The sequence below is a fragment of the Phascolarctos cinereus genome, unplaced genomic scaffold (genome assembly GCF_003287225.1).
Source record: "Phascolarctos cinereus isolate Bilbo 61053 unplaced genomic scaffold, phaCin_HiC Scaffold_4;HRSCAF=312, whole genome shotgun sequence".
Classification (NCBI taxonomy): domain Eukaryota; kingdom Metazoa; phylum Chordata; class Mammalia; order Diprotodontia; family Phascolarctidae; genus Phascolarctos; species Phascolarctos cinereus.
This window is the reverse complement of record NW_027555847.1, coordinates 424021748-424044738: the sequence shown is the minus strand read 5'-3', so window position 1 is coordinate 424044738 and position 22991 is coordinate 424021748. Positions and strand designations below refer to the sequence as shown.

The window sequence follows — 22991 nt, the reverse complement described above, 5'->3', positions numbered from 1 at the left end:
CCTTTAATATTATTAAAGGGGATGCCTTTAATATTTCTGCCCTTCTGTATTTGAATGTGACTTTTTTCTGCCTTAAAACATTGTCAATTTTTATGTAGTTGCCTGGTACCATTGTGAAAAGGGTATATTCCTCTATATCCCCATTCTCCCGATGTCTCTCATATCTAACTTTTCTAAAATTCTATTCACATCCTTAACTTCTTTCTTATTTATTTTGTAGTTAGATTTATCAAGTTCTGAGAGGGGAAAGTTGAGGTCCCCCACTAATATAGTTTTAGTGTTCATTTCCTCCTGTAACTCATTTAACTGTTTCTTTAGAAATTTGGATGCTATACCATTTGATACATGTATGTTTAGTATTGCTATTACTTCTTGTCTAAGGTACCTTTTTAGCAAGATATAGTTTCCTTCATTGTCTCTTTTCATTAGATCTATTTTTGCTTTTGTTTTTTCTGTGATCATAACTACAACTCCTTCTTTCATTTTTTTACTTCAGCTGAAGCAAGATATATTCTCCTCCAGTCTTTTACCTCTGTTCGATGTGTGTCTCTCTGATTCAAATGTGTTTCTTATAAAAGACATAGAATTCTGTTTTTTAGTCCACTCTGTTATATGCTTCCATTTTATGGGTGAGTTCATCCTATTTCCATTCACAGTTATGATTAGTAACTGTGTATTTCCCTCCATCCTGTTTTTCCCCTGTTTATATATTTTTTCTCTCTCCTTTCACACTGTCCCTCCTTACTAGTATTTTGTTTCTGACTACTGCCTCCCTCAATCTGCCCTCCCTTCTATCACCCACCCCCTTTTTTGTTTCCCTCTCCTCCCACTTCCGTATAGTGTAAGATAGATTTCTATACCCATTTGAGTATGTAGAATGTTATTCCCTCTTTGAGCCAAATCTGATGAGAGTAAGGCTCAATAGTGCTCAGCCTCCCCCCACTTAATTCCCTCCACTGCAATAGATCTTTTGTGCCTTGTTGTGTGATATAATTTATCCCATTCTGCCTCTCCCTTTCCCCTTCTCCGAGTGCAATCCTCTTTCTCCCAATTAATTTTTTTGTTGTTATCATCCCATCAAAGTCAACTTATACCCACACCTTCTATATATACTCTTTCTAACTGCCCTAATAGAAAGTTGTAAGTCTCATCTTCTGGGGATATAAACAGTTTAACTTTATTGCATAACTTCTTTTATTTTTCTTTTCTGTTTACCATTTTATGCTTCTTTTGAGTTTTGTATTTGAAAATCAAATTTTGTTTAGCTCTGGTCTTTTTATCAGGAATGTTTGAAAATCCCCTATTTCATTGAATGTCCATTTTTTCCCCTGAGAAATTATGCTCAGTTTTGCTGGGTAGGTTATTCTTGGTTATAATCCAAGCTTCTTTACCTTTCCAGAATATTATATTCCAAGCCCTCTGATCCTTTAATGTAGAAGCTACTAAGTCCTGTATAATCCTGGCTGTGGCTCCTTGATATTTAAATTGTTTCTTTCTGGCAGCTTGCAATATTTTCTTCTTGACCTGAGAGCTTTTAGATTTGGCTATAATATTCCTGATAGTTTTCATTTGGGGATCCCTTTCAGGATTGGTAGATTCTTTCACTTAGCAATTTTCCCTCTGGTTCTAGGATATCAGGGCACTTTTCCTTGATAATTTCTTGAAAGATGCTTTCCATAACATATATATAAACACACACTTACATATGTGTATGTGTGTATGTGTGTGTATATATACATACATACACACACACACACATATATTGATCATGGCTTTCAGATAGTCCAATAATTCTTAAATGATCTCTCTTAGATCTGTTTTCCAGGTCAGTTGTTTTTCCAATGAGGTATTTTACATTTTCATCTTTTTTTTTTATTGTTTGATTTTTATTGATTCTGATGTTTCATTAGCTTCCATTTGTCCAATTCTAATTTTTAAGGAATTTTTCTCAGGTAGCCTTTTCACCTATTTTCCCATTTAGCCAATTCTGCTTTTTAAGGAATTGTTTTCTTCAGTTGATTTTTTTTTAAATCTCCTTTTCCATTTGGCCAATTCTACTTTTTAAGAAGTTGTTTTCTTTTCTCCGTTTTTTGTACTTCTTTTTCCAAGCTACTGACTCCTTTTTCATGATTCTTTTGTATAACTTTCATTTATTTTTCTATTTTTTCTTCTATCTCTCATATTTGATTTTTAAAACCCTTTTTGAACTGTTCCAGGAGGACTTTTTGGGCCTAAGACCAATTCATATTTCTCTTTGAGGCTTTGCACATATGCATTTTGGCATTATTGTCCTTTTTTGTGTTTGTGTTTAGCTTTTCCTCGTCAATACAGGGGCTTTGTATGTTCAGGTCTTTTTTGTTGTTGTTTGTTTTTTGCTCATTTCCCCAAACTATTTCATGACTTTTAAAACTTAACTCTGCTCCTGGGGTACAGAGGATACTGCCCTAAGCTTCTTGCCCCAGAAGCCAGGGGTCTTGTCACTGACTTTCTGCACTGTGGCTTCCTGGCCTAGCAGCTTGCCTGATGTGCTGGTGTTGCCCAGCCTCATCTAGCTGGCTGTGCCAGAGCTTCTGTGCCTGCCAGGCTTGACCACTAGCCTGCTGCATTGGGGCTGGAGCCCAACAGCTAGCCTGCTGGACCCATGGCCTGTTGAGCCAGGACCATGGTGCCTGGGTTGCTGATCTGTTCTGTGGGTACCCCCTGGATTGCCTGGATACCACCTGTGCTGGGTTGCCCTCTCCTTTTATCCAAGTGAGACAGACCATTCTTGCATTCGTTCTAAATTATCTTGAACTAGAAAATTATTTTACCCCATCCTTTTGTGGGTGCTGTCACTAGAATTCACTTTGAGGCATGGTTTAAAGTTGTTTCTAGAGAAATTGGAGAGAGACCAGGCATCTTCCTGCCTTTTCTCCATCATCTTGGCTCTGATTTCAAGACACATAAATATTAAGCTAAGATAGACACTGAAATTTGTGGCTCTAAACACAGTGCTCAATTAATGTTATCATGCTCGTTTTAAAGATGAGGAAACTAAGTTTGAGTGGTTCATTGATTTCCAGTCAGTAAATTAGTATTTATTAACATTCACTATATGCCAAGGACTAGGAATACAAAGAAAGGCAAAAGACTGGCCCTATTCTTGAGAAGCTCACAATCTTATGGAGGAAGAAATAGTCTCATAGAGAAGACACTAAGCTTAAGGAGAACTAGGAATACAGACGGTAAGATTTTCGTCACATAGAGACAAACAAGAATGCAGCATGATATCACAATAAGATGGCTGGATTTTTTTTCAAAGGACCTGAATTTGAATCTTGGCTCGATTTCTTTGTTGTTGCTCAGTTGTTATTCTGTCCTGTCAGACTCTTTGTGACCTCTTTTGGGGTATTCTTGGCAAAGACCCTGAAGTGTTTTGCCATTTCCTTTTCCAGCTCATTTTACAGATGAGTAAAATGAGGCAAATAGAATTGAGTCATTTGCCCAATGTCATATAGCTAGTAAGTATCTAAGTGAACTTAGGTATTCCTGACTCTCAGCCTGGCACTCTATCCGCTGAGCCACCTGCCTGCTCCTGTTTCTTTCTACTGATGTGGCATTGGCAAGTCACTAAACGTCTCTGCGAATCAGTTTTCTCATATGTGAAGTAAGTTGCTGTTATCTATGATTTTTGAGTAGTATAGGTTTCCTTCCCTAGTCATCCTCTAACTTATTAGTGAGTGTTAAAAGGGTTTGGGTTTAAATTTTTTTTTCTATCTCCAGAGACAAATCTGAATTGAAATATGATTGGGCCATAGTGTAAAATATTTTAGAGAATTCAGTGAAGATGAGAACTAAGAGGGAAAACAAAACAAAACAAAATAAAATTTTGGATCTGGTCATTTCTGAATTTCAAAAGAACAATTTAAGTTCAGTGGAAGAGGAGGTGGAAGTTATGTTGTATTTACTCCTTTAAAGAATAAATGTGTGGTACAAAAATCATTCATAGATGGCCCTCTCAACTAATGTGTCAGAGCCTCTAGGAAAACACTGGCACTGTTAACAGCAACTACCTGTACCAGACAAGAGATGAATTAGATATGAGGGTTATGTAACTCATTTTACTCTTGGCAAATTTTACTTCACATGCTAAAGATATAACCCTACCTTTCATATTAGGCCATATGATTCCTGGGGTGTAGAAGGCAGAGTTGTGGAGCCATAATTCCTAGGAAGCTTGGACTCCTTTAAAATTGAATCAGAAAGTTACCTCCCCTACCCCTAAAATAGAGTTTCCATGACAGCCCTGAGTTATCCCTATTAAAAGGCATTATATGACAAGATTCCCTCATTGGATGCAACTTGCCACTCTGGCAGAAATTATTATTATTATTTTTTGAAAGTTTCATCTTTTTTTTTCAACATTCAAGATTTTTTCAACATTCACTTTTTTTTTCAGCAAAAGACAAAGTTTATTAGAACATCCATCATATTGCCTAGACTTTTAAGTAATCTAAACATTTGTATCACTAATGCAGGTGGACCAGATCTTAAGAATCTGAGCCATGGCTAGATTTTAAGAATATGAGTTCCTTAATAGAGACAAGATGGATCTTATATATAGAAAGACTGTGGGAGAGATCTCAGAGTGGCCAAGTAGTTTGGAGTGGCTGGAGGAGGGGTCTAAGGAGGATCTGGATGGGAGTGGCCAGTAAACTGGGGTGAACAGAACACCAGGGACCTGGACCACATGGCCAAGGGAGAATGGAGTCTAGATAGTATTAAGGGTGGGAAGTGGCCAGGGGCAATTGAGAGGTAACAGAACAGAATTGGGAGATTGGGAATACCACCATGAAAGGCCAGTTGATAGGATTATAGCCTCAGGTGAACACCAGAGATTTGTCCAGGTGGGAAAGTCCAGGTTTTTTCCTTTTTGGAAATTAGGGCCTAGTAATTGTCTGCCAAAAAGCACCTCCAGGCCTTCCTAGGTGCTTGGAGAGTGACTACAACTGCAGGGCAAGAAAGAATGGGAGGGGAAGGCTTACATACCTTCTGCCTTAGCTGGAGAAGAACTTGCGGTTGGGCAGCTTCCCTGTATTAGCCATCAAAATGTTGAGGTTTAGAGGTTTAGGAGTGCTAGGACCTCAAAATCACAAGACGGTGGTCCTGCCCAAAAGAATTTGACCAAGCCTTCTTTCAGCCAAAGACAAGGTTTATTAGAACATCTGCCATATTGGGCAGACTCTTAAGGAATCTCGGCATTTGTATTGCTAATGCAAACAGGCCAGATCTTAATCTGAGCAGTGGCTAGATTTTAAGAATCTGGGCCAACATTCACTTTTACATGATTTTGAGTTCCAAACTTTTTTGTTCTGCCCCCCCTTCCTTCGTCCCTCCCCAAGATGACAAGCAATCTGATATAGGCTATACATGTACAATCATATTTATACATGCTTCCACATTAGTTTCTGGTAGAAATTCTAACTGATCCTTGTCACCTTGCCAAGATTTCCTAGTTCTAACTAAACCTATACATCATGAATTTTTCTATTTCAGCAGCCTGCCAGCAGTGTTTTCTACTTTTGACTGTTCTTTCTCTGCCTATTCCATAAGGAGTCTACCTCTGCTTCCATTTTTGCTGTCATGCCAAATACTTGGATTTTGGCCTCTTATTTCTCAGATGTCTTGTCATTATGCCCCATGCTCTCCTGAAAGAATTGCTGAGGACCACAGTCTAAATTGCAAGCTAAACTTGTGCCTCCATCCTTAGTCTTATGTCTCCAAACATGTGTATCTCAATAAGCATAGGAAGAGTTTCCTGAATATACTCCAGTCAGTATCATATGTACTTAACTCTACCCAGGTTGGAAGGGTACAGATACAATGGTAGTTCAAGGGGTAATCATTTTTAAAGAAGTAGGTATTGTTTTTGCTTTTGTTCTTTCAACAATAGGGAAGACCTGAATTTGCTTGTAGGTAGAAGAGAAATAGACAATGGAGAAAGAAGGATTGAACATGCTGAAAAATCAGTTCATAACTGATTGAGCAAGTTCTGGAAAAAGAGAGAAGTGATAAGATTAAGAGTAAAAGTGGAAGCTTTCAAAAGCAAATAAATGCCTCAAGAGAAGGAGGCAAGGATAAGTGAATATAAAGAGAAATTTTTGAATAAATAAGTTTTGTGTTATAGGAGGTTGAAGTGGAGATACTGGGGACCATGTGGCAACAAGGCTTCATTCTCTTAATAAAATAGGGGCAAGGCTCTCTGCTAAGAATAAGAGAGTGAATGGGTGGAATTGGTGGCTTAGATAATGTGTGAAAAGATTGGAACAAATGATCCAGAGAACACAATAGGGAGTTAGAAATAACTCATAAAAAAAATCCTATCCAAGACAACAATTGTTTAAATACAAAAATTTTTTTTTCATGCTCTGTTTTGCTTCTTTATGTGGTATACAATAAAGAGCAGCAAGTATAAACAGATGGTTTAAAAGGATGTGCTGCTCAAATGATTCCCTCACCTACTACCACTCCATCCCCATGGACTCTGATGCCTCCACTCTTGCCCCAGCATCTGTGATTTCAGACAATTTACCTATCTGACAGTATTTTGTGATCTTTCCTGATGAACTCATTGAAAGTTCTTCTAGTATAATCTTGAGAAGGGCTGTATTCAAGTTGTATATTTACAGACTACATCAATAATGTTGATGTTAGTCAGAAGGGTCTGGCTAATGTCAACATCTAAGTGAAGAACAAGGCAAAAATAAGCAGCTAATTGCTGTATTGAAGCTTAGTGCTTTGTATAAAACAGGATAATTGCAGTAGAGATATTCACACCTGGAGAGATAGCAGTTGTACTGGTAACCATAGAATTGTTCTTTCTTTGATCTTTTCTTCAATGATGACATTACCTGGGCAGCAAAGTATTAGGAAATAACTAACTTATAGTTATATGTGCAATATATCTTTTTTTATTTCCAAATCAAGGCTTTTCTATTTTTTTCATGATATTTCTGATGTGAGAAAAGAAATGAAAAAGCGGGAAAAGTGGCATCAATTTTTAATAAAATTTCCATTATTTTTCCATTTTTTCCTGGACACAGAAATGTTTATGCCACCAAATGACTCAGACCAGAAAGCATATGGTTAGGCACATTTTTATAGAGAAACCAATCATTCTTCACTTACATAAAAACATTAGAAATATGTATTTTTTAATGGATCAGGTTGTAGTTGCTTTAAAGAATAAATAAAAAAGTAGTAATTCTTCATAGTTTTCATTTGTTTCCAGTTTTCTTCCTTTTCCTTCTTTTTCTGTTCTCTTTTTCTCTTATTACATGATACACATGGAGAATACCAATAACACAAGTAATTTTTCAGTCAGACTCTTGAGTGTAAAATATGTTCTAAAATTTTTCTCAGGTGAAGTAATATTTAAATATTAAGTAAAGGAAATTTAAAAAGTTTCTACAAGCTATTTTGTCTTTACAAATAGACAAAAGCATTCAATATTCACTTGAAATGAGAATTACCAAATATGGTATCTTGAATGATGAACTGTCATTTTTATAAAACTAGCTAGCATTTTTAACCCAAGTTAACATGGAAAGCTTTTTTATTTTTATTTTTTAATTTAAGCAATGCAAGTATAGAGACCTAACTAAAAACTTGGAAGCAATGAGTATACCTTTTTAACTGGAATATTTGAAAATTACTGGTGGACTGCCTTATAAAAATGCTGATATTGAACCATTTTCATAGAATTATCACTCAATTATGTGCCTCATATGATTATGAATTAATCCAAAGAACATAGGAATAAATCTTTTCCAGCCAATTAGACTTTGCTTGGACATTTAGAATTTAGTATAGAAGTCTTTTATTTGGACTTTATAACTCAGGATTGTAATCCTTATGACTATTTTTAGTTTTTTATTTCACCAAAGAAAGAAGAGAATATATAGGTTCATACAACTTAGAACTTGGAAGAACCTCTAGAGACTATCAAGTACAACTTCTTTATTTTGCAGATGAAGAAACTGAGGCCCACAGGGCTAAATGATGACTTGCCATGGGTCATTCTGTAATTACTCTTTCCATTCTTCCATAAACAATTTAGGAGCTGAAGAAAATCAATCCAGTTGTAGTTTTTTTTTACATGACAAATAACTCGTTTTTCAGTTGTGACTGACTGTCACCACATTTGGGTATTTCTTGGCAGAGATACTGGTGTTTTGCCATTTCCTTCTCCAGCTCATTTTATAGAATAGGAATTGAGGCAAACAGGGTAAAGTGATTTACCCAAGGTTGTACACCTAGTGTCTGAGGCCAGATTTAAACTCAGGAAGCCTCATCTTCCTGAATCCAGGCCCAGCACCCTAGCCACTGTACCACCTACTTGCCCCAATATGATAAAGAGTCTGACCTTTTATAAAATGAATTAAACACACAGTTGACTAAGTTGAGGGAATCAACTAGTAAGTTAGCTTGTCTAAATAAACTAACATGAATTTTATAAAAGAGGAAATATCTTATTAACTCATATCTGAAAACTACTAATTACTTTATCTATTTTTAATATATTTCCAGCCCCCAATGAGTTTTAATGTGTGCATTATATATAATGCACCTTGAAAGAACAATAAAAAATTTTAGGTGGAATGTTTTCCCTTATAAAAGGTCCATACACATCCAAGATTCCTTATACCTGATGCCACTCATGTCTAAGGATATATAATGCCCAGATACTTGAATGGCTGACTACCTGTAGGAATGTGAACCTTTGCTATTTTGACAGGATCCTTATCAGAGAATGGGAGGAGGTTTTTCCTCACTTTCAAAATGGCATCAGGAAATGTTGATCATGTGTGACAACATCAAGGGATGTGACTCTTTGTTCCTTAGGGTTCCTATCAGGGGCTCCCAACTGGAAGAAGTTGTTTTGTTTTGTTTTGTTTTGTTTTTTCTCCCCAGCCTCCAAGCTGACCCATGTGTAGGGCACAGGTGAGGCACTTAAACTTTAAGGTGGTGAAATAATGAATAGGATTCAGTTGCCCTAAGTCAGTGAGGAGTGAGGACTAGGACCTATTGGCAGTGAAAAGAGATTACAGCTGCCTGAGGGCCCCTTTTTTGTCAAATAACAAGTATTTATAAAGTGCTTACTATCTGTAAGTCAAAAATAGCCCCTGCTGTCAAGTAACTAAATTCTGCCGGTTAGTACTGTGAGGCTGACTGAAAGAAATACCTGGAAATGAGTCTGGCTATCTATTCTAAGAGTTGTTAACACTTTACTGAGGAAGGAGAAGTAGAAAATAGTGACTGACTGGTGGTGGCAGCAGAGTGAGAGAACCTCCGTGGGAGGGAGACAGTGGTGATGTTGAGCTATATATGGGTCAATCAGAGAGGGAGAAAGAAGGCATAATGTAACATGGACCTAGAGGCAGTAGCAATAGTGGGATAACATGTTAAAGGTTGAAAAGAGATTACAGTGGCTGGGATCACCAGACAGATTGACCAGAAGAGTGGCAGAACTAAGGATCAATTAAACTTAATCACTGTATGAAAGAGAAAACCTGAACTGTGTCCTTTACAAATAGACTCTATGGGTCTGTGACAGTGAGGTCAACTGTTCAGCACCTCCAGGAGTTTTCTGTATTTGGTAGTGGAACTGAAGGGTGAAAACTCAACCTCAAAGTGACACTGTTAAGCCTGGGTGAGTTTATTAATTCTGTGGAGAGTGTGGAATTCATTAGAAGGAAAAGTCCTCTTTACTATGGGCTAGGGAATGTATCTTTTCTGTATGTTTTGTTGTTTGTAATAAATTCCAGTTTTTTATGCCTTGTTAGTTTGATACTTGTATGAGAGCTGAGGGTCTTTTGGGAGAAGCTTGAAGTCAGCAAAATTCAGATGTTCTCAGGGGACTTCTGAGTGGAGGCATAAAGAGAAGTTGAGGCCAAAGAGAAGGCCTCAAGATGAATTTGGCAAATATGAAACCAAAGCTAAGATTCCTTGGGTTACATTTATTATCATTTTTGCTATCAACTTTGTGACACAGGTAGCACAGACAACTCACACACATCCTGAGTAAGAGATTGCCCTTTCGGCTTGATATAAGTCTCGTCTTCTAACTTCTCTCTGTAGAAAACCTGAATTTATAAATAGGGACAATATTTGGTTACCTATGTGGTTTGCTGAACAGACCAACTATCTCACCCACCACCATTTAAAATGTCTGAAATTCAGCCATTATAACAGACATCCTTAATCTGTGTGTGTGTGTGTGTGTGTGTGTGTGTGAGAGAGAGAAAGAGAGAGAGAGAGAGAGAGAGAGAGAGAGAGAGATGGACTGCTTTGGCAGTCTGGTGAAGATTATGGACCTTCTCAGAATAATGTTTTTAAATGTGTAAAATAAAATACATGATTACAAAGGAAATAAATTATATTGAAATGGTTATAAAGTTATATATATGTGTGTTTATATATGTATGTAATATGTACATATATAATATACACATGTATATATTGTGTATATATATACAGATATACATATACATACATAGATGGGAATGTGATTATATATCTATATCTGTGTATGTATATATGTGTTGAAAGACCCCAGCTCAAGGATCCTTGCTGGAGAATCATTATTATCAGTCTTGAAGGCTTATTCATCTTCAGGAGTCTCCTGTTAAAATGAAATATTTTAAGGAGGTTATAATGCCATAAGTTTATCAGATAACAGTAGAATAAGGTTCTATAGAACTGGTTTCCATATAGGTGTGTGGATAGTGGTGGAAAAGCTAAAAAAAAAAAGAATGTGCCAAAAATAAACTTTGTCTATTTAATAATTTTGGCCATATGTAATCTTGCCCAAAAGCCACTTGTTATAAATACCAAATAATGGTCAAGATACACCTTTTTCTATATGAAAAGAAAAACCTGAATCATGTCCTTCACAGGTACAGTTTTTTCAGCAGACCAGGAAGATCTACAAGAGTGTTGGGAGGTGTCTAATTGTTTGGCCAAATTGTTCAGATAAGAAAAGTTTTTGGATAGTGAGAAAGTAGGAAGAATAAGAAATTTTGAAATATGTTAGGTGTAAAGATAGATAGCACACATGAATTATCTGTTTTTGCTGCTGATTCATGTGAACTATTTACAAGTATTTAAAACAAGTATGAAAATAAAAAATCTTGATCCTTATAATAGTATTCTTCAAAAAACAACTTCAGAATTGAGTTCTTCTAGTTTATTAGTTGTAGTGTGTGTGTGTGTGTGTGTGTGTGTGTGTGTGTACATGCTGGTAGCTTAATTTTTTTTTAGTATTATCTGAAATGATACATTATTCTCAAGTTTGAGATTTGCTAAGTATAAATAATGAAATTGAAACCTTCTAAATTTGTTTACAAACATCTTTAAAAATATGAGTAAATGTCAACAAAAAGCTTGTTCTCTATAAGTAAAACTAACATTTCAGATTCAGATTCTACTAATGGCTATATTAAAAGAGAAATGTATGGCCTGATGCTAATGACCATGCCTATATTATAATCTAATCTATACATTCAGTGATTCAGTGGCAAGAAAATGTATCTAGAGTCATTAGAATCTCTATGTTCAGATCACCCTCCCTCATTTACAGCCAGTGTGATCTCTCTAAGACTTCAGTTTCCAGTTCTCTAAAATTAGTGTGTTGAATGCATATATAAGCTCTGAGGTTCTTTCTACCCTTTTGATCCTGTACACCCCATGTTTGCTTGATGGAAATGTGGAGGTATGTGAAACTGTGAGTAGGGAATATTTCATTTTTGGTACTTTTGTCTCCAGTGCCTAGCACAGTGATTTATACATAACTGATGCTTAATAAATGCTTCTGATTGATTAATTGGTCGCCCTCAGCTTCCTCCCACTTCCTCATTCTGCACTTTTCCTTTGCTAATATAGACCTCCCAACTTGCTCCCTTTCCCTGCTTCAAGGGGAGCCAGTGTTCTTAGAGACCCTTCATTTGACCTTAGGCAAAAGATGGTTAAATTATACTGTGCCCTCTTATCCAAATCAATTCATCATTCTCCAATCCCTTAAAATTACTCCTTTTAAATTGTATTGCCTGTGCCATGTACTTACTTAACTGTCAGTCATGTAAACATGTGCCTGCCACATGTTAGATTTTTGAGAAACGCTTGTGAATTGATAAATTAATTCATACTTTGGTTTAAATGATTTATAATAACTTTAATGTTAAGACCCCCTAGAGATGCATTTTCACAAAAGACATTTTGGAGAGGTAATCTCTTTGGAACAGTGAAATTTCAGGTGGCTTAATAGGGTACTGGGGGAAATATTCAGGAGAATGGTTGCTTTGTCATTGCCCCTCAGTTCGCTCCTTGGAAGTAACCACCTATTCTGTCAGTACATAAGGTTGGTCACTTTGTCAGCTAATTGAAACATCTTGTTACAGTAGAAGGAACACTGGATTTGAACTCAGAGCACAGGGCCACAAATTCCACTTCTGTTACTACCTTTGATGCTGGATGAATCACTTAATCACTTAATGAATGAATGAATCACTTAATGAATCAGTGCTCCAGGCCTCTGTGTTTTTCATCTGTAAATGAAGGGATTGGATAAGGTCCCTTAGATCTGTAAATCCAAGATCCGAGGAGATAAATGTATTTGTGGTTTGAATTTTCTAAACAATCTCATGTACTTACTATTTAGGTACAAAGCCCTATGTGTCTATACATGTAGTTTAATTTGGAATGCTTTACATAATGCATTTTCTTTTCTGTCTGCAAACTTGAAAATTTCTATATGCCTACTAACCATTATCATGAAATTCAGAACGACATACCTAAGGGCTTGAATAGTGTGTAGAGAAGTAAAGACAGTTTCCTGCTTCCATCTCTCTATGTCAGCTGACTTTATGTCCAAACCCTTCTCCCTATACTTATCAAAGAAGGTAGTAGATCTATAGATGCAGAGCAATCTCTTGATTTAAATCCTGTCTTCCTATAATAGGAGTAGAAAATGGCCTTGTAGTCCTTTTACAAACTGGCATTTCTTTTTTCAAAAAAATAATTCTCCTTGAGTTCGTAGGTCCTAAGTATAACATGATGAGTTAATATATTAAACAGGATATTTATGAAATCTCCAGGTCATTGGCAGCAGTAGAAGCAAGCAATACTGTTCAAAGAGATATTTCTCCAACTGGTAATAACTTGATTTTTGTGTGTGTGTGTGTGAATCAAGTATCCCTTGAGTGCTGAAAAGAAATTAGATGTTGATCCTTGAATACATCTTATATAAATTCAAACCTTGCCTTGTTCTAGTCCTCCTGATAAAATGTATTGTCCTTATTATCTCCTTTTCCCAAACAGGAAATTGACTAGTAAACCAGACACCAAACTGCAAGGCTTACATGAAAGATCATGACACTGGTATGCTTATAGTGAATAAATGGAGCTCCTAAGAATGAATAGAATAAAAAAGACATTTCCAGCAAACAGTCTGTATTTTTTTTAATTTAAGAGTAAAGGCAATAATAAATGGAGATATCATTTAGATAATGCTAATAACAAAAAAATCCTTTAATACTCTCATAAAATTTAAAAAAATGTATTTGTGAGCTTTCCTCTGTGTTGTGTGTGTGTGGTGTGTGTGTGTGTGTGTATGCTTGTATGCCTATATGTGTATATAGGTGGGTATATGGATATTTCCCACTCCCTCACCCCTATTCCTGTGTATCCAAACCTGACCTACAATTAGAAGGATGGCATTCATTGAAAAAGCATGAAGAGACCCCTACTGCTGTGAGGGAACAAAAGAATGCATAACCTTCTTTTCTTCTCATGGGAATTGAATAGCTTTCTATTCACTCATAACTGTCTTGTGTAGAACATAGGACCAAACAGAAAATGTTCCCCCCCAGGTATTCTTCCAGGGACAAAATGATAATCCCTACCTAGGAATAAGATCAGAGGTACCCATAGAAACTACTGTCATATGTAGACAGTTTGCTCCAATCCTTTAATTTTCTCCTGAAATAAAGTAAAAGAATGCATGCTGAGGAAGCATTCCTTTCCTAACAACTAAATAACAGGAGTTTATTGTCCTGCAGGGGAAAACTTTCTATCTGTAGCTCTTGCTGGTGAATTTTGGATGCTAAAGTAGTCACAGAGAAAGGGTCATTTTATATTTTCAGCTTTCTTGCTTGTCCTCCAATTAGTAGGGTTGCAGAAAATTCCTTAGGCTCAAAATAAGCACTCAATGACTACTAGCATTAAGTGTATGATTTTTGTAGAAATAATTCCTTGATCTTCTGGCATATTGGACAAGTCCTTGTAATTACATACATAGATCTAACTCACATGATATCATTTAATATTGGGCAATTAAGACTGTGAATGATAATTACTGATAAGACCTTACATTTGCATAGCACATTACAATTAACAAAGCACTTTCACCTTAATCGTCTCATTTGATCTTCTTAATAAAATTATTAAACTTATGTATATGAATTAATTATAATCTTCATTCTACAGATGAGAAGACTGAGGCTCAGAAAGGTTAAAGGAAAGCTCATTGCTTTACCTTAATAGCAGAGGACAGATTTATACCACAGCAGCCATAGTATAGTAGAAAAAGAATTAACTCTGAATTCAAAGGATGGAGGCTCAAATTCTACCTCTGATGCTTGCTGTGTGAACCTGTATGAACTTGAACAAATCTCTTAATATCCTAGTGCTCCTGCTTTATCTTCTCAAAAATTTGAGAGTTGGATTTGATGGCCTTTGAGATCTCTTCTACCCCTAAATCGATGATTTGGTAGTCTTCTGATCCCTAGCCTAGGGTTATACTTAGTCTCTACATATGGTGAAATACAGGGCAGGATTGTTTTGCTTCTTCCCTACTTTGTGGTTGTTGGTATTGTTGGGTTTTTTGTTTGTTTTGTTTTGTTTTGTTTTGGTATGGCTAGTACACATCACAGGGCCTGACACAAAATCAGTATTTACTTAATAATTGATGATTGATTAGTTGATTATCCAGGAAATTATAACCTTCCTCATCAGAATCTAAAGTTTTATTTACTTTTTTCCTTATTGTATTAGGACAGACCGACTGGGACCCAAACCCAGAAAATTTGGATGAAATTAAAAAGATAATCAATCATTTGGTTTTCTCTGGTCTACTTTCTACACATTTTCATTCCTTAAAGAATAGCTTTATATTGGAGGGTCAGACCCTTTAAAAAAGTGCAATCTTGGTTGAATTATGAGTATAAATGACAAATTAGATAAGGATACCAGAAAAAGTATTTTTTTTCAGAAAATGGATTATGTTCCTAAATTAATTCATCAGTCACTGAAGTCTTGTTTCACATTCTTTCCTTATGTTGAAACTGGTAATATATTCAATTTCCTGATACCTTATTTATTAAGTCCCTCAATACCTGCATCAGAAGAAGTAGGGTTAAAAATAGTAGAATGGTTCATGTACCAAGAACAAAGGCAAGAAAGAAAATGCATTAGGTTTTGTAGTGGCATTTGCCATAAGCAGACACTAAACAGGCAATTCCAAACAAATACATATTAATCCATTCATTTATGAAACAAACATTTATTAAGCACCTATTCTGTGCTAGGACCAGGGATATAAAGATGCATGACACAGGTCTTGTACACACACACACACACACACACACACACACACACACACATACACACACATACATGTATGTATTTATGTATGTATATACACACACATACCAGTGATATAAAAAACAGGGAAAGAAGTACAAAGGGAGAAGTTGGCAAAATCTTATAACAAATTTCAGGACAGAAAGACCTTTTATTTTTTTTTCAGTTTCTATTTCATTGGATCACAGCCATTGGAACTTTTCTTTCTTTTTTTCTTTTTTTTGTACTACTCGATTTTTTTCTACTTTCACGTAAAGACACGTTTTAACATTCATTTTAAAAAATGAGTGTCAAGATTTCTTCCTCCCTCTCTCAAGTCCCCCTTTCCTAAGACATTAAACAATTTGATATAGATTATATATGTGCAATCATGTAAAACATATTTCCGTATTAGTCATGTTGTGAAAGAAGAAACAGACCAAAATGAAAAAAAAAGGCAACCCAAAAATAAAGTGAAAATAGTATGCTTCAATTTGAATTCAGGCACCATCAATGCTTTCCTTGGATGTGGATAGCATTTTCCATCATAAATCCTTTGGAATTGTCTTGGATCATTGTAGCTAAGTCATTCATAGTTGATCATTGTACAATGTTGCTATTACTATGTACAATGTTTTGGAGAGAGCATTTTTAACTCATTGGAGAGGATGAAATCAATAAATGCTTCCTGAATTAGGCCACTTGAGTTAGGCCTTGAAGGAAAAAAAGGGACTTAGATAAATAGGGTGAAGAGAGTCCATTTTAGGTAGGAGGAATCATGCCAGCAAAGTCTTAGAAATAGGAGGGGTTAGGACAAGAATGGGGGATAAAAGTGAGTATTGCTTAGCAAGAAGGTAGAGTATTTGAAAGGAAACAATGTGAGATGAGGATGAAAAGGTGTTTTGTAGCCAAATTATTAAAGACTTTAATAGCAGCAACTGAGATTTATTCTTTAGATGGGAGGAATTGAGGAGCTACTAGAAGAATTTAAGTAAAGGAGTGGCATGATTGAATCAGCAGATTAAGATGATTATTCAAGCAGTTGTATGAATTGGAGAAGAGAAAGACTTGAAATAGGCTCACATTTGGAATGTTGGAGGACCATTTCAGAGGCTATTATAATAGTCTAGACAAGAACTAACGTTAGCCGCGATAAGAACTACCTTAGAAAGAATTCCAAAAATATACAGAACTTTATTAGTCAAAAAGACCTGATTTCAAATCCTTCCTCAGAGAATTACTAGCTATGTAACCCTGGGTAAGCCACTTAACCTCTGTTTGCTTCAATTTCCTCATCTTACAAATGGAGATAATAATAGTGTTTGCCTTCCATGATTATGGTGGTAAGGATCAAATGAGGTAATAATTATAAGGCACTTAGCATAGTGCTTGGCACAGGGTAAGTAGGCACTATATACATGTTAGCTGTCATCATCATCATCATCATGTGAAATAATTAGTTCGCTAGCAAAATTTGAGTTTTATTTCTTCAGAAAGATCAAATACCTTAAAATATTTGAAGTTTGCTAAAGAAGCAAATATGATATTCCATGTACTTTCTAAATTTTCCCTGAATTCTATTTAAAAACATTTGAGAATACTGAACTAAAAGGTAGAGAAGTAGATTAGTGTGTAGCTCAGTGTATAGTATAGTAAAATGAAATTGATACATACAGTTGGGAAAATTAGTCTTTGATTCAATTTCCCGATCAGCAAAATATATGTAGGTAAATATGTAATATATGTGTTATATGTATATACATACACATACATGTGTGTGTATGTATATATGTATGTATGTATGTATAAATACTTAAGAACAACTAGGTGCCACAGTAGACAGAGTGTTACTCCTAGAGTCTGGAGGAACTGAATTTAAATCCACCTCAGACATTTATTAGCTGTGCCACAATGGGCAAGGCACTTAACCTCCATTTGTCTCAGTTTCTTCAAATATAAAATGGGGATAATAACAGCACCTACCTCCCAGGATTGTTGTAAGGATCAAATGAGATACTGTAAAGTACATAGCATAGTGCCTGCCACATAATATGTGCTGTATAAATTCTAGTTAGCTAGAAGGTGTAGCAGCAGCAACAGCAGCAGCAGTAGCAATAGTTTTGGTAGTAGTGGTAGGAAGAGGAGGAGGAGGAAGAGGAGGGTGGGGGGGAACCCTACATATTTAACTATATGCAAATAAATACCAAGCATTGTGTTTATTTGTTTGAATAACAATTGAAAATTGGATGACAAGAAGACAGGAGGGAATAGCATTTCCCTTCTGATAAGTGAGACAGGCTCACAGTTAAGGTAAGGTAGATCAGAGATGAAAACCAGAGACGTGAGCTAAAACAAAGGGGGAGTTATCAATTTAGGTAGGCAAAATTTCCAAAGTTGGAGAGGTTAAGTAGAAGGAAATAGGAACCCAGGAGATATTCCTGAGAAACAAAGTTTGCCAGCAATAAGAACAAGCCTTTTACTAAGGCAAAGATACATGATAAGCTTCTTGGCGAGGACCAGATGTGGATGGATAAGCACAGAGGTGAAGACTAGTGCTGACACATTCATAGAGCTGAGTATCAGAAAGCTAAGCAGTTTATAAAAGAGATAAGGTGTGTACTTTCAATGTTTGTAATGTACTTTTTTTTTGGTGGTACCTCTAATGTCAATTACAAAGTAATGTCACTTAAAGCTCAACATGGCTCCAACTTTCCTTTCCAGCCTTATTATTACTCTTCGCTTAACCTGATACTTCATATTTTGTTATATTTCAAGGGCCTAGAATGCCCTCTGTCTCACCTTAGCCAGTCTTACCTTAGCCACTTAAAATTCCATGTTTCCTTCAAGGCTCAGCTCAGGTCAAGTGCCACCTTCTTTATGAAGCCTCTCCTGATTCCTTCTCTTGCTAATGTTTTAGTAAGGCTACAGCCTTTCAAACTCCCCAAGAAAACTCAATGCCTTGTATTAATTTGTATAATAATTAAACATGTAGGTGTTATCTTTCCAGATACAGTCTAAGCTCTAAAAGGGCAGACTCTATTTCATTTGTGTCTTCATATTCCTAGTGCCTAATACAAAGTGTGTAAATGCTTAATAAACACTTGTCAGTTGGTCATTATTGTTAACATCATCCAAGTAATTTAATATTCATTAATTAAAATAAAGAATAATATTACCACAGTACTATATATAAAAAGAAAAATATCTTGAAAACTTGTTTTAAATCTATAAGATATAGAGAAGAATTTTGTGCAAGGTTGACCTTGGATCCTTCTTAGACTGAAACTAAAGAGCAACATGTACTGATGCAGCAAAAGCATGATGGCATTATAAAATCACCACCTCTATCTAGATGCCATCTTTTGAGAACAACAATAAAAATATGATTACCATGAATATAGAGAGAGCAATTTCAGTGTTGACTATTTTGAACAATTTGTGAGATATCAAGGAGATATGCAAGAAGAAATAAATCAAGAGGCTGTGGTATTATGTTATAAATGGGGTAAAATATGCCAAAGAACCATTAACGAAGAAAAAAAACTTCAGACATTCTTTGCTAGTTCCACTAGATTGCCCTCTTTCCCTGCCACAATGAAGAGCAAAATACAAATATTGTATTTTATGGAATTTAATTTTTGTGATATGTATGTTTTTTTTTTCCTTGAAGGTGTAATTAGAACAGCCTTGCCAAATATGGACAGGGAGGTCAAAGAACAATATCAAGTACTCATCCAAGCCAAGGACATGGGAGGACAGCTGGGAGGACTAGCAGGAACCACCACAGTGAACATCACTCTCACTGATGTCAATGACAATCCACCTAGATTCCCCAAAAGTATGTTGTGTTCCATGTTAAAGTCAAAAGTCAATGCAATTGTTCATAAGATCCTTCAATGTCCAATCCACGCGTACATGTTTTTGATGAATTCAACAGTCAGGGAAAAGGTGTCGATAGACAGACAAAGTAAATGTGCCTCAGCTAGACTGACTTCATCAGATTGTAGCCTAAAACTTTTAAAGAGAAAACAAACTGCTTAATCAGATAATGGTACTTTAACTGAAAGCAAAACCAGTGAGTGTTTCCTTTCTTTGTATTTAAAATCAAAAGGTATATGGTCATAGCCAGGAGTGAATTTGGTCTTGACATTTTCATGAGTTAAAGGGAGCATTCCTGTGCAAATTGTATTGTGATTTAAAGATTACTGATAAAGCCACATATGGCACCATGTTCATTTTACCATCTTTTCACTTAAGATGTTAAATCTGTTTCTTTCTCTCCCACCCCCACTGTAAATTTCCTCATATATAAAATGAGGGAGATGAAGGAATGGGACTAGATGGACCCTTCCAGTTTTAAATCCATAATCCGTAGGCCTAGTTCATATTTACTTTACCATCATGTTTCGTTAAAATATGAAAATTTTAAGAATTTCCTAGTGAGCAATAGAGTGATGTTAGAACACTGATATGTAAGCCACTCGATTATGACTAGATGTTTCATATTAGGTAACCATTAACATTGCTGTTTTTCTTGAATAACTGTTTCATACTTGCATCTTTATTATATTATTTTGTTTTCTGTTGCAAATGTCACTTTCTTTGTTGTAGTACTCCACTTTTTTTGTAGCACTGCATGACTGAAACTTTTCATTACTCTATCACTCCTCATATCTCCTACAGATTTTAAGCAGGTGTTTCCAGCATTCCAGTACACAGGTGATGAATCTCTCACTTGGTACTGTCAGATGAAATGAGAGTTCATGTTGCTGTGGTGAACTGGATGAAATCCTTGGATACCAACTTTGTATGAACATAGCTGAAATTATTGCTATTTGTCATGGCTCTTCCCATTAAATGAAATAACTTAAATAATTTGCTAAGTCAGCATTTTTCCAATTAGTATGTGCCCTCCATTATTTTCTGCTTTGAAGTAACTTGTGTTAAATATTAATAATGATAATTATAATGATAACTATGATTTATATAGCACTCTTAAGTTTTTCAGTGTTTTATATATTTTAATAATTTGATCCTCACAACAGTGCTATTATTCCCATTTTATAGAAGAAGAAACTGAGGCAAATAAAAGTTAAGTGATTTGCCCAGGGTAACACAGCTAAATGCCTGAGGCAAGATTTCTTCCTGGTTTCTAATCCTGATCTCTATTCATTGTACCACCTAGCTTCTAAAAAGCCAGGACCACCTATTTTCCTTATCTTAAATTTCAAACTATAATAAAGCATTTCAAAATATAGGAAATATTAAGATGAAAAAAACTCAGGTAGGCTATTGTGTATTATTGAGTAGATAATTTGGTGTTATTAATAAGAGACATAGGGTCTTAACAGAATTCCAGAACTCAGGAATTTTGTTCCAATATGTAAAATAGTTAATTATTTTCTATATGCAAAGATAAGAATATTTAAGAAAATGAATCTTCAGATAGGAAGGAAAAATGAATTTGATTTTTTAATGGCATTCTCTACCAAAATTTGAAGAAATCCAATACTGTTCAAGAGCATTGTATCATTTTACTTTCATTAAAGATGAGATGCTTTTTTTAAAACTAGAAATGCATAGCATTTGTGTCTCATAATGAGACTTAAGTGACAGAAGAGAATATATCATATATGCCTCTATGATTATACACACATAGTATTTTACCATTTATTGAGGTTTTAGGTAACTTTTGCCAATTTTTTTTGTTTTTGGAGGGGAAGGAGAGGGGGGGAAGAATGTGAAGGATAATCTATGTAGGGGTGAGGCAATTTCTTTTAACTTAAAATAAGAAATGAGTTTCATACTTTACATAAATAAAAAAGTTCTTCCATTGGGGTTTATGTCTTTTTTGACTAGTTCTTTCTTACTACTCTGTCATTTTAAATTATACATTTCAGAGAAAAAGAATAAATCTGTAAACAGTGAACCAACTGCTCATTTGTGCTAAGAAGAGATTTTTAAAATATCTGGAGCAATTTAAACCCCATATGTGATTTAATAAATCCCAATGAAAATAATAGTTCTTTGAACAGAAAGTCAAAAAAGTAGAGTTCTCTCAATTTTTTCCCCCAGCTAGTTGTATAGTGTGAGGCCTGATAAGTGAACAAGACAAATCCTTAGAACTAACCAAATAATCCTGAATATATTTTAGCTTCATGTACACATAATAAAAATTTGAGAAACATTGAACTTTTTTGCTATATGGCTACCTTGTTAGGCCCTCTTCAGTATTCATCTATAAGGAATTAGAGTGGAAACCTGTCTTTCAGCAGCCATTGAGGCTTCCGTCTATTAATCTCACTAGAAGTGACATTTATAACTTCAAAAACTTCCCTAAAGAAGACAGATTCAAAACATTTTGTAAAAATGGTAAAATCTGTCTCAAGATATAACCACTGGAGGCCACAAAAAACAATTTCTTGCCCTCGTCAGTGTGTTTACTTCCTATGGGTAGCTAGATGATGCAGTGAATAGAGCATTGCGCCTGTGGTGAGGAAGACCTGAATTTAAATCTGCTCTCACATACTCCCTAGCTATGTGGACTGGGGCATGTCACTTAAACCTCTGTTTGCCTCAGGTTCCTCATCTATAAAATGGGATAAAAATAGCATCTACCTCCCTGGGTTCTTGTGAGGATCAAATGAGAGGATATTTGTAAAGAGCTTAGCACAGTGCCTTGCATATATACAGTAGTTGCTATATAAAAGTTAGTTCTCTTATTAGTCTAACAGCTGCCTATGTTTACAATGGGCACAGACTTACTGTGGTTTCTTTCCACTGGCTAAAATGAGTGATGACTTCCCTTTGCTTGAAATTTAAAAGGCACAGCTATCTGACAGATCACTATAAATTATATCCTGTGATCAAGTCAGTTAAGTGAAGTACTTAATTCATGCTTGGCAAAATTTTCATGTTTTTGCCTTGTAGCCCCTTTCTATTACACAGAAATAATATGGTAAATATGAGAGCAATTTAGGAAAAATAAAACATTGTATAATCAATAATAAATAATGGAGCTTCTAGATTTATAAGCACATGAATGGAAGATAATTATTTATTTTCCTTTTAAAAAAATGATTGTTTCTATATAAGATTTAGTCCCCAAACAGGGAATGAATCAGTAAATATGTTTCTAATATATTTTACTCCTTTGGAAAAATTGTATCTTTCAGTAACACTTTTAAACTACATTTTGGTGTGATATAATGTAAATGTCTAATTCCTTTTACCTATGTTGATTAAAAATGAAAATTTTTAGTCCGTGAGAAGCCACGTGGAGTAGTAGATAGGCCATGGGATTTAGAGTCAGAAAAATAATTTCAAATCCTGCC

The 22991-nt window shown here is 35.4% G+C and overlaps 1 protein-coding gene across 2 annotated transcripts in view; it reads left to right on the top strand.

The window, feature by feature from the left end:
• Window positions 1-22991, top strand: part of CDH12 (cadherin 12) — a 1313162-nt gene that overhangs the window by 1171486 nt on the left and 118685 nt on the right. For both annotated transcript variants that reach the window (XM_021000534.1, XM_021000535.2), the window contains one exon: window positions 19328-19495. In XM_021000534.1, coding sequence (XP_020856193.1) covers window positions 19328-19495 — 168 coding nt within the window. The remainder of the gene's footprint in view (window positions 1-19327; window positions 19496-22991) is intronic.